Source organism: Equus quagga, chromosome 21 (genome assembly GCF_021613505.1).
Source record: "Equus quagga isolate Etosha38 chromosome 21, UCLA_HA_Equagga_1.0, whole genome shotgun sequence".
Classification (NCBI taxonomy): domain Eukaryota; kingdom Metazoa; phylum Chordata; class Mammalia; order Perissodactyla; family Equidae; genus Equus; species Equus quagga.
In genome coordinates this window covers 11,203,708-11,219,407 of record NC_060287.1, presented here as the reverse complement: position 1 = coordinate 11,219,407, position 15,700 = coordinate 11,203,708, and the positions used below count along the sequence as shown (strand labels likewise).

General features: G+C 36.8%; 1 protein-coding gene across 5 annotated transcripts in view; it reads left to right on the top strand.

The window, feature by feature from the left end:
• Positions 1-15,700, top strand: part of ROBO2 (roundabout guidance receptor 2) — a 567,226-nt gene that overhangs the window by 534,439 nt on the left and 17,087 nt on the right. For all 5 annotated transcript variants that reach the window (XM_046648104.1, XM_046648103.1, XM_046648102.1 and 2 more), the window contains exons 23-24: positions 562-822; positions 5,041-5,246. In XM_046648104.1, the coding sequence (XP_046504060.1) occupies positions 562-822; positions 5,041-5,246 (467 nt within the window). The remainder of the gene's footprint in view (positions 1-561; positions 823-5,040; positions 5,247-15,700) is intronic.

Sequence of the window (15,700 nt, the reverse complement as noted above, 5' to 3'; positions counted from 1 at the left end):
GAAGGAATTTCTACTGACGAAGTTAAGAGAATCAAAGGGCTATTGAAAATATTTTGTAGCACAGTCAATGATTGATGTGTCATATGGAAAGAGGTTGGCATGGGTCTAGAATAAGAGTAAATCAACTTCTCGAATACTTAGATGATCAATGTTGGCATATTCCATTGGTGTACGAGGATGAACAGGAGAAGAAAGTAGTTAAATCTATAAGCACTAAATTCTTTAATTGTCTTTAATTAGCAATTTGGATTTTCCACATGAGTAACTTTGTTAGGAAGTTATTGCCTTTTGTAACTGTGGGGTAACAATTAGCAAATAAGATCTTTTAAGCATAAATTGAGATAGATGTAATTATGATTAGAAATTAAGATAACAGCCAGGTAATTTATTATGGTAGCACCAAAACTTGAAATCCGGAGGAAATAAACTGAGAGAACATTTTAGATACTATTGTTACTGTTGTGGTTGCTACTTATTGCCAGTATAAATGTGTGTGTGTATGCGTGCATGTGTGTGTGTGTGAATGCGTCAATGTGCTTCTTCTTTCTTATTTAATTTCAGCTATGACAGTGATAGCTGGTGCCCGCCATTACCAGTACAAACATACTTGCACCAGGGTATGGAAGATGAACTGGAAGAAGATGATGATCGCGTCCCAACACCTCCTGTCCGAGGCGTGGCTTCTTCTCCTGCAATTTCCTTTGGACAGCAGTCCACTGCAACTCTTACTCCATCCCCACGGGAAGAGATGCAACCCATGCTGCAAGCTCACCTGGACGAGTTGACAAGGGCCTATCAGTTTGATATAGCAAAGCAAACATGGTAAATATCCTCACGAGGTCAGAGGACCCACGCGTTCAACACATGGATAGAAGAAATGTTCATTCACAAGAGATTCTCATAAAACTATATAGCTAGGCTTAGAAATTTTTTTTTTTGGTACAACTTTTATACCTCCTTAATCATATAGATAAGGAAATAGATGAAAGAAATGTTAAATAATTTGACGAAAATCACATAACTAGTTAAAGAGTGAACCGGAGCAAGAATTTAGATCTGCTGAATATCAAGATAAGTGCTTTTGGCTACAATAGAGTCTTTTCTAATTTGCAGTTCAGCTTCGGTTAGCTTATCCTTGAACTCACTTCCAGTGCCATAATAAAAGACTTCTTTTAGATTCTTCAAAGTGCCTGTGATTAATTCTGTATGTGGTTGTGAATATGTAAATGTAAGCTTCTGCTAGGCACATATGGTCAGTGTCAGTCATTAAAAGACCTTCTTTGGGCTGAATTAAATGAGACAGAGAAAACAACATTATTAGTAACAGTAAATGCAAAAGAAAAAGAATAAATTAAAAATCCCCCATTTTTTTTTCTGATCAATCCATGAACTTTCATAAGGTATAAATGGCAATCCATTTATCCTGTATCCTGTGAAAATATAACAGGAATTCAGGTGGGACCAACTCTCAGAACTTTGCAGTTATTTTTTTTCTTATTTGCTCTCTCTTCTCCCAAATAGTGACATATAAGTCTGACTCTTGAAAATGAAATCTCAGTGGCACACCTCTGATTATCTTCTGTTGATTTACACCCTGTGACTGAAGTTAAGAGTAAATTTTCATGAAATAATATTTGCTTCTTTTTTAATAGTTTAGCTACTGGGAAAAGTTGATAATGTGGTAAGTCTTATTCTTAGTGTTAATGAACTATTTATTTTAACAATACAGATAAATATACAAAGAAATACTAAAACCAGGAATATCACTTAAAGCTTATTACAGACGTAGGTTCTTTTCTTAGAACCAGTGCTTCTTGAATATTTTTCTCAATCATCAGATGTTTTTTGCAAAGGTTAAAGACAATCTACTGTTACATAGTATTACTTTGCATCAGGCTGCTTTATAAAACACTAGTTAAGTTGAAGCCAGCTGTTGGAAGAGCCAGAGGATTTCCTTTAAGCTAACTAATGAAGCTCTGCAGTTTAGTTATATAAAATACCGATTCCAGTGCAGGGGTTCTCAAATCTGCCTGCATTTTGGAATCACATGGACAACTTTAAAATATATTGCTACCTAGGCCCCACCCCCAGATATCCTGATTGCTTGGTCTGGTATTTGACTGGGGCAGCCAAGGTTGGGACCATTGGCACTGCCACAACTTACTAGCTGTATGACAATGGGCAACTTGCTTAACATTTCTGTGCTTCAGTCCCCCATTTGTAAAATGATGATGATAATAGTAATTAGCTCATATATGACGTGAAAGTGCGACCCCCAAGACCGTCCTCACTTCCGACACCATGGACAAGTTTCAGGAACCCTCAAGACCACACTCAGGTTTGTGAATTCACTAGAAAGAGCCACAGAACTCATTGAAAGCTGTTATACTCAAAGTTACAATTCATTATAGTGAAAAGATACAGATAAAAATCAGCGAAGAGAAGAGATGCATGGGATCTAGTGTAGGAAAGTTCCAAGGGCGGAGCTTCCAGTTGTCCTCTCCCAGCGGAGTTGTGGAAAGCATTACTTTCCCATCAACGATGTGTGACAGTATGCACAGAGTACTGCCAACCAGGGAAGCTCCCATGAGCCTTGAGGTTGAGAGTCTTTACTGGGTCTCTACCACGTAGATATGGTTGACTGTCTGCATGACTGACCTCGGTCTCTGGTCCCTCCAGAAGGCAAGCTGATATCATGTGACTCAAAACCCCAAGCATAAATCAAATTATTAGACTTTCTGGAGGAGCCTAAGGCCTACAGGGAAACAAAGACACTTTGATCAGACGGGACATTCTAGAACTTAGAGATTACCTCCAAGGAGCATAGGGCAGAGGCCTGAGTTCTCTTTGAGCAAGGTCATATTCTTTACTATATATCATAGTTTTCGTGCATTTGTACTTGTACGGTACTTAGTGAAGGATCTAGCTGTGCTCTAGCTGTTATGAATCAGAAGGGCTTGGACTTTCACCTGAATTTTTCACTTCTATCTTTCCACTCTGAGAGGAGCACCCCACTTAGTGAGTGCTCCATGGATATTTACTGAATGAGAGAACAAACTAATTCACCTCCACCTGCTCCAAGTACCCCTATAGCAGACCCTGCTTTTTCCTCTGAATATATTTCCATTCAGTCCAACAATCCTCTAGAATGTCATCACTGACTCTCCGTGTAGGAGTTTCTAGCCTCCGTGTACTCCCATGGGACCTTGCCCTTCTGGAATGGAAGTGCCTCTCCATCCGGGCTGCACATCAACATCACAGAAGGAATATTTTAAAAACAATAACTCCCCAGCTCTGCTTCCAAGGATTCTGTTCATATTGGTGCATGAAGCGCACAGCACGGATATTTATAAATGTTACATACCCTCTTCCGGTGTTTCAGTTTATCTCCTAATCTTGCTGAACTCAAGGAGTACATTTTTCATCCCTTAATATACATTTGTTCCATCGAGAGATGTCAGCAGTGATGTAGGGCTGGAGTTTTGGTCTATTTGGTCCTTCCCAGGACAAAGGGCACACCATTAGAGAAGAATGAATCATACATACAAATATCACCTTATATTCTCTTGTTCGTGACTCGGCTCACTCCATCCTTCATTCACAACCACAATTTGAAGCAACACCTTACAGTAAGATGTGGTAATCGACACTCAAGATCTTCTGTAATGGTAGTCAGGAAACTTCCTGACTTTTCAGTGAATGAGCTATGATGAATGCCAAATAATAACTTGGGACCTCAAATTCCTGATCTGTTAAATTCAAGATGTGGGCCTGATGATATTGAGGTAGCTTCCAGAACTAACATGTTAGATTTTCTAACATTGAAAAATCTAAAATCTTGTTAACATTGGAGTCGGTTACAAGTTCAAGAATGCAGTTGGGAGAAGAATATTAAACAAATTCTGGAAAAATAAACTGTTTTCCCCCAGAATGCAAATATTAAAGAAAAATAATCTTGTATCTTTAATTCAAAAACTAACAGTAAAAATGCCTAACACTTGATTAATATCTCCATTAAACACTAGAGATCTTTTAAATACTTTGTATCAAGGCCAAAAAAATGACTTAATGTGTCAAAACATGTGGTATATTCATTCGTTAATGACAGTAACAAATAACTTGTTTTCATTAGCGTCTTACGATTTAGAAGAAACTCTTAAGTGATCACAAAGTGAACTGACTGGACCCCAGTGTCCAGCTCTACATTTTATTAGCCACATGATTTCAAACAAGTCACTTAAATTTGAACTTCACTTTCATAAATTCTAAAGGAGAGGTGATAATACAAATTCTATCTACTTCGCAAGGTTGCGATTGGAGTAATTCACTCATTGTAAAGGGTTTATTCAGCACACCTAATGTTTTAAATGTCGGGATGTACTGAGATGAATCTTTTCTGCTTTTGAGGTGTTTAAGACTTTGGTGGGTGAGAAAGGTACATAAATAAGTTGCTGGAACACAAAGTAGTCATTCCTAACCTAAGCTGGATTAAAGTGGAAGCAACCACCCAGCCTCATTCATGGGGGATCATGCAGAAGGAAAGCCTTGTAAGGCAGGGAATGTGCTGCTGGTTGGGGGAGGATGGGGGGAGTATTGTTATTAGGCCCTTTTTTCTTCGTAAGAGCCAGCAGGTCACATGGTTTTCACAGGCTGAGTAGAACTTCAGCACTAAACTGGGAATAAAATTATTATTTTTCTTGGACAAAAAAAAATTCAGCTCTAAACAGTTATTTGTGACAAATATTCCTATTCTCCTTTGGATGATTTCTTTCTACAAAAATGCTGGGTCTGTATTTTTTTCTCTGTGCATCATCCCCTAAATACCAATGGAAGAATATAACAGCCTATTTTTGTTGTTTTGTGAGTCACGTGTACATAATCCATTGTCTCTGCTGAAATGTAAGAAAGCACTGTAAGTTCCAAAATCAGTTAATGGAAAGCAGGGAGACAAAATTAGTCACCATAGTATGCTGTTTAATTCTAATTACAGTTTCGTGGAATGTTAACGAATTCTGGGGTTTTTTTCTATTTGAATTTTAGGCACATACAAAGCAATAATCAACCTCCACAGCCCCCAGTTCCACCATTAGGTTATATGTCCGGAGCCTTGATTTCTGATTTGGAAACAGATGTTCCAGATGATGATGCTGATGATGAGGAGGAAGCTTTAGAAATCCCAAGGCCCCTGAGAGCCCTGGAGCAGACACCCGGATCCAGTATGGACAATCTAGACAGCTCTGTGACAGGTAACGGAACAGATTTAATAGGACTAACTGACCTATTTGCAACACTAAAATGCATCAAAAATCAAATACTTTCTTCTGTAAGATTTATTCCACTCCATCTATTTCTGTAACATTTTAAATATGTTAATATTAAGCACAAAATTCAAAAAGGATTTGGAAATACTTTTGCTTTGCTGCAAAAATGATAAGAAAATTCATGAATTTTAAAAAGCTTTAAAGACATGAAAGAAAACCCAATTATATCCAAGGCTTTCAGGAAAAGTTCACTCTACTGGGGAACCAAATCTATTACATAAAAAACCTTGACTTTAGAAATGATATATTTTGTATATCAGGAGAAACATACAAAGTGAATGCAATCTTAGAATGCTTCTTGATAGTTGACTCTGTAAAATCACTCACTGATGAAAATAAGCAAGTCTTCAGAATAAGCCTCTCTAAGGTTGCACAAGGTATTATTTTTAAAGTGGAAAAAATGTATAGTGAGATAAACCTTACATTTATGCATTTCATACTGCTGGATCCAATAATTACTCCTTTCCCAAGAAAGATAGTTATTTTTGCCGTTGACTCCTTTGGATTCCTCTGGCCTTGTTCACTGAGTGAAAGGCAGCATTTGGTACTCTCCTAGGGTGATCCCAGGACTGCAACTTATTTCCAAAGATTTAAATTTATCAAATTTTGTTGGAAAAACTTAAATCCTAATGTTTACATAATGAATATGGAGAAAAGTAAAAATTCAGTCTTTCTATTCAATTAAGTATCCATTCTTTGACACACAAAAATATTCCTCATGGGGCCAGCCCCGTGGCATAGTGGTTAAATTCGTGCACTCTGCGTCAGCAACCGAGGGTTCACAGGTTCGGGTCCTGGGTGTGGACCTAGCCCCACTGGTCAAGGCTTGCTGTGGCAGCGTCCCACATGAAATAGAGGAAGATTGGCACAGATATTAGCTCAGTGACAATCTTCTTTACAAAAAAAAAAAAATCCTCTTCTGTGCCTTTAAAGATATAACTACTATAAATATAAGTCTTGCCTTTGCATGCCATTGGATCTTCTCAGAAAACCACTCATTTCTGTATTTGCCTTGATGATATCCTTCATCCAGAAGGCATTTACCACCATACCACTTCTTTCATTTTATACTCCAACAGTTTCCCAACTTGCACGGATTTTGCACTACGTTTTAGAGTGCAGCAAACACTGATGGAAACTGCTTTATGACAGTGATGGAGAAGCATCAGTGTCTAGAAATTCCCTCTGAATTCTTTCCTGAATTACACACTGAGTAATGCATGAGCCCACTTTTCAGTTTTTCTTCTTACCTGGGGGCTGTCTGCTTGCCAGGCTAATTTAAGGTTTAAGAACTAGAGATAGACTGCTGTGATTTGAAATCCAGATCCAGCTGTAGGTGGCAGAGCAAAAGTTGAAATCTTTGAATGCAGAGAATTAACTGACTAGCGCACTATTACGTTAAGCCCCTCAGCCTGAATATCCAGCATAATCCTCTTCAGGGTAAAATTCTGCATATTTTTGCATATCTCACTAATGATATTGAACTCTTTTCCATTAGGAATGCAATAAAGAATTGCAATAACAATATCACAGAAAAGTCAACTATCGCCTATGCAGTTCTTTTATTAAATATTGTAATGTCAAAGATGATAAATATATCTATAAATCAGGAGAATGCCATTTTGCACCTTCATATGCTCACCTGTTAGTAACATGTTAGGCTGTCTAATGTCACTGCAGTTACAAACAATCTACGTTTCTCCTGTAGCTAGTATAATGTTCATTCCAAATGAAGCTTTTACTGCTAAGAAAACAAAGTCTGTTTTCCTATTTGAATTCTCTGCTTAATTACTGCTATATATAAAAACCTCAAGGTGTTGCGGTATATGCTCCACGATGAATTTATCCTATGAATAATACATCTTCTTAGTAAAAGTTGCACTCTACACAAAGCAGCCAAAGAGGAAACCATTTTTTTTCTTTTTTTTTACTCTACAGTAACTTTGAGGGGAAGGTAGGTTCAAAGATTTAATTTGCCTTCTAGGGTATAAGTATAATATAAGTAAATATGAGTTGAAATAAAAGGAAATATATTTTCTCAAAAAAGATGTGTGTGTAGAGAGAGTGAGTGTGAGAGTACAGATGGGGTGTGTCAGTGTATGGACAGTGTGTGTGAGTGTAAATAGGGTCGTGAGTGAATTAGAGTGTGTGTGCATGCGTGTGCACGCACGTACCTGGAGGTGTTGATGGCCCTGAGATAAATGTATGTACAGAGCACAATGTTATAGAAATCAACATGCTGATGAATATTGTTCTAACATGTTTATGCTTTCTTCCAACACTGAACGCTAGTTTAATGGTGCCAAATGAGACGGGCAATAAAACAGACACTATTTCCCTTGGCTTTTTATTTTTTTTTTAAGATGGTAAGTGCCCACAGAGAGGATTCTGATCTGCCCAGAAATTATTTTGAGTTCTAAATTTGTGTGTGATGTGAATGAATTAGTCACTACTTTCGCTCGAAATTCTCTGATAGAGATTTTCATTTTCATGAAACTAATGAGCATTTTTATTAAAGGAACTAACCCGCATGCTCCATTCCCTGAAACTGTAAAGCCAACCAGAATGCCAGTCCAATGATAGCACAAGATAGGCAAATAAGCATGTATATAAAAGATTTACGGGATTTTATGTCGATGTATTGCTTTCCAACAGCTGCCACATTAAGGAATAGTATCAGCAGTTAAGAAGGTACAGAGTCCATCTTTGTAAAGAAATAAGCACATTAATTCCAAATATTTTAATAAGTAAGTAATTTGTGAGGGCCTTCTTAAATTTCTAAATGATGATTCATGAATTGAAAATGGCAAGAGGAGAGGAAAACATCAGTAGTTTTGTATCCTGTGGTCTCAGTGCCTTAGTCTGCTCAGGCTGCTATAACAAAATGCCATAGATGAGAGGCTTAAACAACACACATTTCTGACAGTTTTTGAGTCTGGGAAGTCCAAGATCAAAGTACTGGCAGATTCAGTTCCTGGGGAGAGCCTCTTCCTGGCTTGCAGACAGCCATCCTTTCACTGTGTCCTCACATGGCATAGAGAGCGAGCGAGTTCTCAGTTCCCTTCTTTTTTTTTCTGAGAAAGATTAGCCCTGAGCTAACATCTGCTGCAAATCCTCCTCTTTTTGCTGAGGAATATTTGCCCTGAGCTACATCTGTGCCCACCTCCCTCTACTTTATATCTGGGACACCTGCCGCAGCATGGCTTGATAAGCAGTGCATAGGTCTGTGCCCGGGATCCGAACCGGCAAACCACGGGCCACAGAAGCAGAATGCACAAACTTAACCACTGCACCACCTGGCCATCCCCCTCAGTTCTCTTCTTAGAAGGGCACTAATCCCATCATGATGACCTCATCCTCATGACCTCATCTAAACTGAACTATCTCCCAAAGGCCCCACCTGCAGATACCATCACGTGGGGGTCAGGGCTTCAATGTGTGAATTTTAGGGGGACACCAACATTCAGTCCACAACACTCAGTAAGGGAAAATATGTATCTGAAGAGCTGTTATATTATTTATTTATTCCCACGACAAATGTTTATTGAATGCCTATTCCTTCCAACCACTTGGTTTGGGATTGAGATTCCATAATAATCGTAACAACCTGCTTATATACAGCCCTAAGTAAGTGTAAGGCTAAATGGGGGTCTTCTAAATGGGGGTCTATTTTTTTGTGTGGCTCGGTGAGCTAAGAATAGTTTTTACATTTTCAAAAGGTTGTATAAAAACAAACAAAAACAAAGAAGAATATATGACAGAGACAGTAAAGCCTAACATAATAGTATCTGGCACTTTCTAGAAAATGTTTGCGGATCCCTGTTCTAAAATTTTAACATTTATTTCATCGTCACAACCCTATTTTTATTCTCATTTTATAGGCAAAGAAATTGAGGCATAGAGAGATTTAAAGACTTTTTCAAGGTCACTCACCCCATAAGTGACAGAAAAATGATCAAAATTAATCAGTCTTACTCTAAAGATCAATTATCATGATCCCTTCTCTGAAAATGACCAACTTTTTAAAAATCTCTAGACTTGGCATTTTTAAGAGGAAAATGGTGTCCTGCTTTGTTACTTAATATGTGAGTCAGTCCTTCTCTCTTTATCTCTCTCTCTCTCTTTGTGTATATACATATGAACAAATATATATTTATACAAATACTACATATAACTTTACCTCTGGAAGTATTAATCTTTATCCCTATACACTTAGTCAACATCAAAAATACTAAATTTTAGACATGACTTTTATTTATTTTTCTATTTAGTTCTATGTTCAGCTATAATGATTTATGCTAACAAAATTCAACTCCATCAGCACTTTTTGTAGGGAATCTCATTTTTATAATTTTTATTTAGATTTACACAGATAACTTAAGCCTATTTGGTTGTAATAAAGTACGCAAATGTTTTGATTACAGCACGTCACACTCTGTTTTGAGCTAGAAAGTAAACATACAGGATTGTTTCAGTCTTCAGGAATATGCTTGTAGTATTTCTTCCTAAATGCCAAATCCATTATTTTTGGATAAAAGGAAGAGAGAAGCCTTCAGTACTTCTTTCTATAACTTCCATGGTGGGAGTCGAGGGTAAGTATTTCCTGAATTTAATGACTCCACTACAGGAAAAAGCAAACAGAAGGCAATAGGAGAGAGGGCAGGGGGAAAACGTCCTGAGCGTGGAGCCAAGAGTCCAACCGCCTCAGTGGCCACAAAAACTAAGGCTGAGAGTAAATGCTGTGAAGTAAATGAATGAAAGTTTCCTTATCTGCTGGAAACCACATAAATCCCAAGGCTGAAAGGAAACCGTGGTTCTATATTTTCTATATTTTATGTCTTCGGAGGTTTTTCCTGGAACTCTCAAACCAGATCATTTTGAAAACAATAAAACCTGGCAGTCTCACCAACTTACTTGACGGCATAGCTTTGAGAAATTTGGCCGCTTAACAGTGCGACCTGACACCTTGCTTTTGTTGCAAAAACTTAAGGAAAACATTTTAATCTTAGGGAAATATCAAAGATAACGCAAAAAATAATTAAATGATTTTCCTAAACTACCTCAACGGCTTTGACGTATTCAAAAAAAAGTTAATTATACACGTCAAAATTTAACCAATAAAAGAAGAAGAACATATATTTAATTTTTTGTTGAGGAAGATTGGCCCTGAGCTAACATCCATGCCCACCTTCCTCTACTTTATATGTGGGATGCCTGCCATGGCATGACTTGAAAAGCGGTGCGTAGGTCTGCACCCGGGATCTGAACCGGCGAACCCTGGGCTGCCAAAGCAGAGCATTCAAACGTAACTGCTGCACCACTGGGCCAGCCCCATCATATATTTAATTGTTAGGAGTGGAACAAGTTAATAACAGGTGTCGTATGTCCCAAAGAAGAGATTTTTTAAAACTGTTTATTTTGCTTTCCATATATATTACACATTCCTTTCTCTGTGAGGAATGTAAGTGGAATTGTTGAATATTCAATATGTTTGAGTCAAAGAATGACTTCTAAAGATTCGACATGTTTTTCTATATCTGGGCAGAGGTCAATATTTGAATTGATTTGTTCAAAGACACATAGCTGAAGATTTTATTTAACAGATAGTTAGACATTTTGCACTTAATAGGAAAAGTTCCTAGATTAAATATTGGCTGAAAAAATGGGGGACAGCCAGTTTTTGTATCTCATAAAAATGGTAATGCAACAATTAGCAGGGTCATATTATAAAGCACAGACTTTACTCTAGCTTAATGGATCTAAGGATAAGCATTTATCAGCAAGGAAGGATTTAGCATAAAACGACATGTAAATGAATTGATGACTGATCATAAATTAATTTTAGTGCCAAAGATGTAATAGAGACACAGCAAGATGCCACTTTATCGTGATATTTTACTGCTCAGTAACATGTGAGCAACAACTTAATGTCCCATATGCAGTTCTTCTTTAACAGCTTGAGTAAATTTGAGGGTATTTTTGGCCTTTCAGCAATTTTAAACCTGAGAAATTTTAATGACTGAAAATGTCAACACAAATAAATTTGGCTAGGTGACATAAATTCATTTTTCATTAAATGTTTAAATATGTATTGATTATATTTGGGACTATAACATGTCAAATTGGTATGGATTGCTTGTAATTTGTAAAAAATCTCTAATTGAACTGTTTTTACCTAGTGTTCATCTTAATTTTCATGTTTATATTTACATGTATGAAAGAAATCAATTATTACAAGAAGTGCTTACTTTTTTTTGTTTTTGAGGAAGATTAGCCCTGAGCTAACGTCCACTGCCAATCCTCCTCTTTTTTGCTGAGGAAGACTGGCCCTGAGCTAACATCTGTGCCCATCTTCCTCTACTTTATATGTGGGATACTTGCCACTGCATGGCTTGACAAGCATTGCATAGGTCCACACCCAGGATCTGAACAAGCAAACCCCGGGCTGCTGAAGCCAAACATGCGAACTTAACTGCTGCGCCACTGGGCCAGTCCCAAGAAGTATTTACTTTTTAACTCATGAATCAATGATTTTTTTCTTCAAAACATTACCTTGTTTTTTTTTTGTTATAGTTTACATAAATCTTCAGATCATTATTGTTGCTTAAATCTAAAGAAAGAGGAAGATGGTGAAATCAGTAATAGTTAAATAAATTTTAACAATTTTACAACAGGGAGGAAATTTAATATATGTTGTATGCTTTTTTATTCATGCAGTGTTGGCCAATTATTTATAAAAATATTCCCCACAAATGGAACCATTCCATATATCATATTCAAATTGAGAGCAGGGGCTGTCGAAGATAGAGACAGAGGGACAAAGAGGGAAAGAAAATTTATTTCCTTCTGTTAGCTTCCCTTTTGCCCTCTATTTTGAAGGCAAACTCATCTATACTAAACTGAGGGCACTTGTCTCTCTTTACCTTGGGGTCTGAGGTTTTCTGTTGATCACTAGGGCCAAATCGCTATGGCACATTTCTCTCCAACTCTGAAGCCATCAATCTGGTTTCTTTGATCTTACAGGAAATAGTAAAGAATGAATAGCTGGTGTTGTTTGTTCCTTTCTTTCTTTTTTTCTTTCTTTTAAATTGTTTAAAAAAAATTTTGTTGAGGTAACACTGGTTTATAACATTATATAAATTTCAGGTGTACATCACTGTATTTCTATTCCTGTGTAGACCACATCGTGTTCGCCACCCATAGTCTAATTACCATATGTCACTGTACACAAGTGCCCTCTTACCCTTCCTGTTTTCCCTCTGGTAACCCCAATCTATTTTCTGTGTCTATGTATTTGCCCTTGTTTATCTTCCACTTATGAGTGAAATCATACAGTGTTCGCCTTTCTCCATCTGACTTATTTCACTTAGCATAATGCCCTCAAGGTCCATCCATGTTGTTGCAAATGGCAAGATTTCATCTTTTATTATGGCTGAGTAGTATTCTATTGTATATACATATACACCATATCTTCTTTATCCATTCATCCATTGACGGGCACTTAAGATGTTTCTAAGTCTTGGCTATTGTGATAATACTGTAATGAACATGGGGGTGCACATATCTTTTTGAATTGGTGTTTTTGTGTTCTTTGGATAAATACCCAGCAGTGGAATAGCTGGATCATGTGGTAGTTGTATTCTTAATTTTTTGAGGAATCTCCATACTGTTTACCACAGTGGCTGGTGTTCTTTCTATATTAAGCAATACCCACTTGAAGCCATGCTACTTTCTCTTCCCAGGGAAGGGAAAAAAGCATCCCGGAAAACTTCATGAATAACTGGAATTTATGAGGGCATAGCAAGGAGCATTAAGGGCTAAGATAGAGTCAGAGCAAAGACACAAAGGCAGGAAAGTCGTTGATTTGTTTAAGGATTGGAAAATGTGTATGTGGAAATCCTCATATGAAGGACTATCATAGGGAGATAAACAGGATGTTTTTGAAAACGTCAACCTAAGTCTCTGTTAAGAGATCTTACAGGATGACATTTCTTTAGTGGCACTGCTGTGCTGTACGATTTTTCCTAAATTTTGCAGGTTCAGAGACTAAATTTGTCAAAATGATAAATCTTCAGGCTGGAACCACACAACAAGCCAACTTCAACAACAAAAAAAACAGACGCAACTATTTCTTGGCTGGTTATAGTGAAGAAAGGAGAATTTTTTAAAAAGGGACTAAGTACATTAAGATAGGTGAACGTAGATGGAGAAGTCAGAAAAAAGTATGTTGCCACTTAATGTAACATCATTATCTTAATTTGAATAAGATATTGGTAAATCTCAATATTAAAATGTATCAAAGCATACAAATTAATATAAAAATGCATATATAAATTAATTTTTAGCTTCTCCTTTTGGATAATTACATTACTGATTCCCCTTTGTCCAAGTAATCAGTAAGAACATTATGTTCCTTGTTTAACAAATTTTCAATGAGTTCTTATGAGTGCATTCTTTCTGTAACTCAAATAAGGTCATTGCTAGGGAATTACACATGGAACAGAATCATATATAGAATTTATAGTGAATTATGAAAACATTGAAGACTTTTAATTCAGTATGCCCAATGTTTATTGAATTTCTATTGTGCAATGCCCCTCTACAAGAGACATGAAAATAAACAAGAGATAGTTCCTAATCTCCAGAATTCCGCTGTCTAGAAGAGGAAACATTTATATGCGACAAACTGTAGTTCCTAGGGACCTGATATGCTACTGTATGTATGCTGTTTGAGAAACACAGGAGGTAGAGAGCTTGATTCTCCCCAAGATAAGGTTGAAGGTGAGGTGGAATCAGGGTGATAAAAGAGATGATACTAAATTGGACTTTAAAGTTTGGCAGCAGTTAATAGAGTTAGTAACAATCCATAGGCATGTCAAAGGAACAAGAGGTAACGCTGTGTAGGCGAGGTAAGAGGACTGCACAGGCTGAGACAGAATGGGCTGGAAAGGTAGGTGGGCTAGATAGACACACCTAATTCAGCGTTTGGATGTTGCATTGGCAAACTAGGTAAGGCTTTGAATGGAGGAACAAAATTCTGTGATAAATGTTTCAGAAAAATAATTCAGATGACAATGAGGAAGATAGAAAGGACTAGAAGGAAATCAGGAGGAGCTGAGGAATGAAATTAGAGATGCAACAAAGGAGATACTAGCTTGGAGAATAACTTTCAGCAAGCTGACATGGATTTATTTGCAGATGTTTAGCAGCTATTTAGAAATACAGAAAACAGTACATGGGAGGGACCGGACTACTCTTTCACATGTTTCAAAACTATCCTCAGTTCTAAGGTTTCAAATTCTTTTGTGATCACTGACTGAATCACTTTGATTTTTTCTTATCTACTGTAGCATTAGATTGCAAAGCCTATTGCATCATTTCTCCTTTCATTTTGGACTCTTGGTCCTTGACTTGTGATTATTAACTCAGAAATGGTTCTCTCAGAGGAGGCTCAGTTGCTGGTGTTATCTTGGCTTCCTTGCAGTGGCCTGTGTCAAGGGAATTTGTTTGGAAAGCAAAAAATGTATCTCTATGCTTTTGGCAAATAGAATCAAAACTCTATCTCTCTATGCTACACTTAACACCCTTTTAACTTCTCAGATCCTTCCAACCCCTTCGGTTTCTGTTTTCTCTGTCTTGAAAGTGCGTGAACCCGTGTTATTGTATCCTGGCACCTCGACTAGAAGTACAAATACTTCATCACGGCAGCACTCCTAACTATACTGTCGTGTCTTAAATATTGGAGAAAAGGGGGAAAAATCTATGGCACTTGAATCTCTTTTATGTGAATATGTATTTGATTTATTTAGAAATATTAAATAACTTCTTATAAATACTTTTTTGCCCCTCTTTTTAAATAAATTAGGATAAGCATTGTTTAGTACTTTATTGTGTTGTAAGTTAATGGTATGAATAAACGTAATGTTAATTGTATTAAGTAATAGGTTAAGGTCTCTGTGCTTTGGTCCAAGACAAAAATATAGACTTGTAAGTGATTTGCTGAAAAATTAAGAATGCAAGCTATTTCTCAGTATCTTCATATTTTCAGTTTTTTACTCATCAAGCTGTAATTCTTTACATCTATTGCCGTGTTTCATTTTGCAAAAACATCATATTAATGTCATTGATGTTCTTCATAATTGTTAATTTTCCAAAATAAAGATTAGTGTTAAATAGAAAGCAGGAGCTCTTAAACTAATTAAAAAGCAAAGAAAGCATATTGAGCTTTGAAATTAATAAAACTTGAAAGGTACGTTTTTTGTTATGTCTATTTGCTTTGATATTGTTTACATTTTTTTATTTATGAGTGTTTGTTGCTATTTTCTGAGTAATTAAATTTTTATTTTAAAATCTTGAAATAATTCTAGCCCTTCTACAGT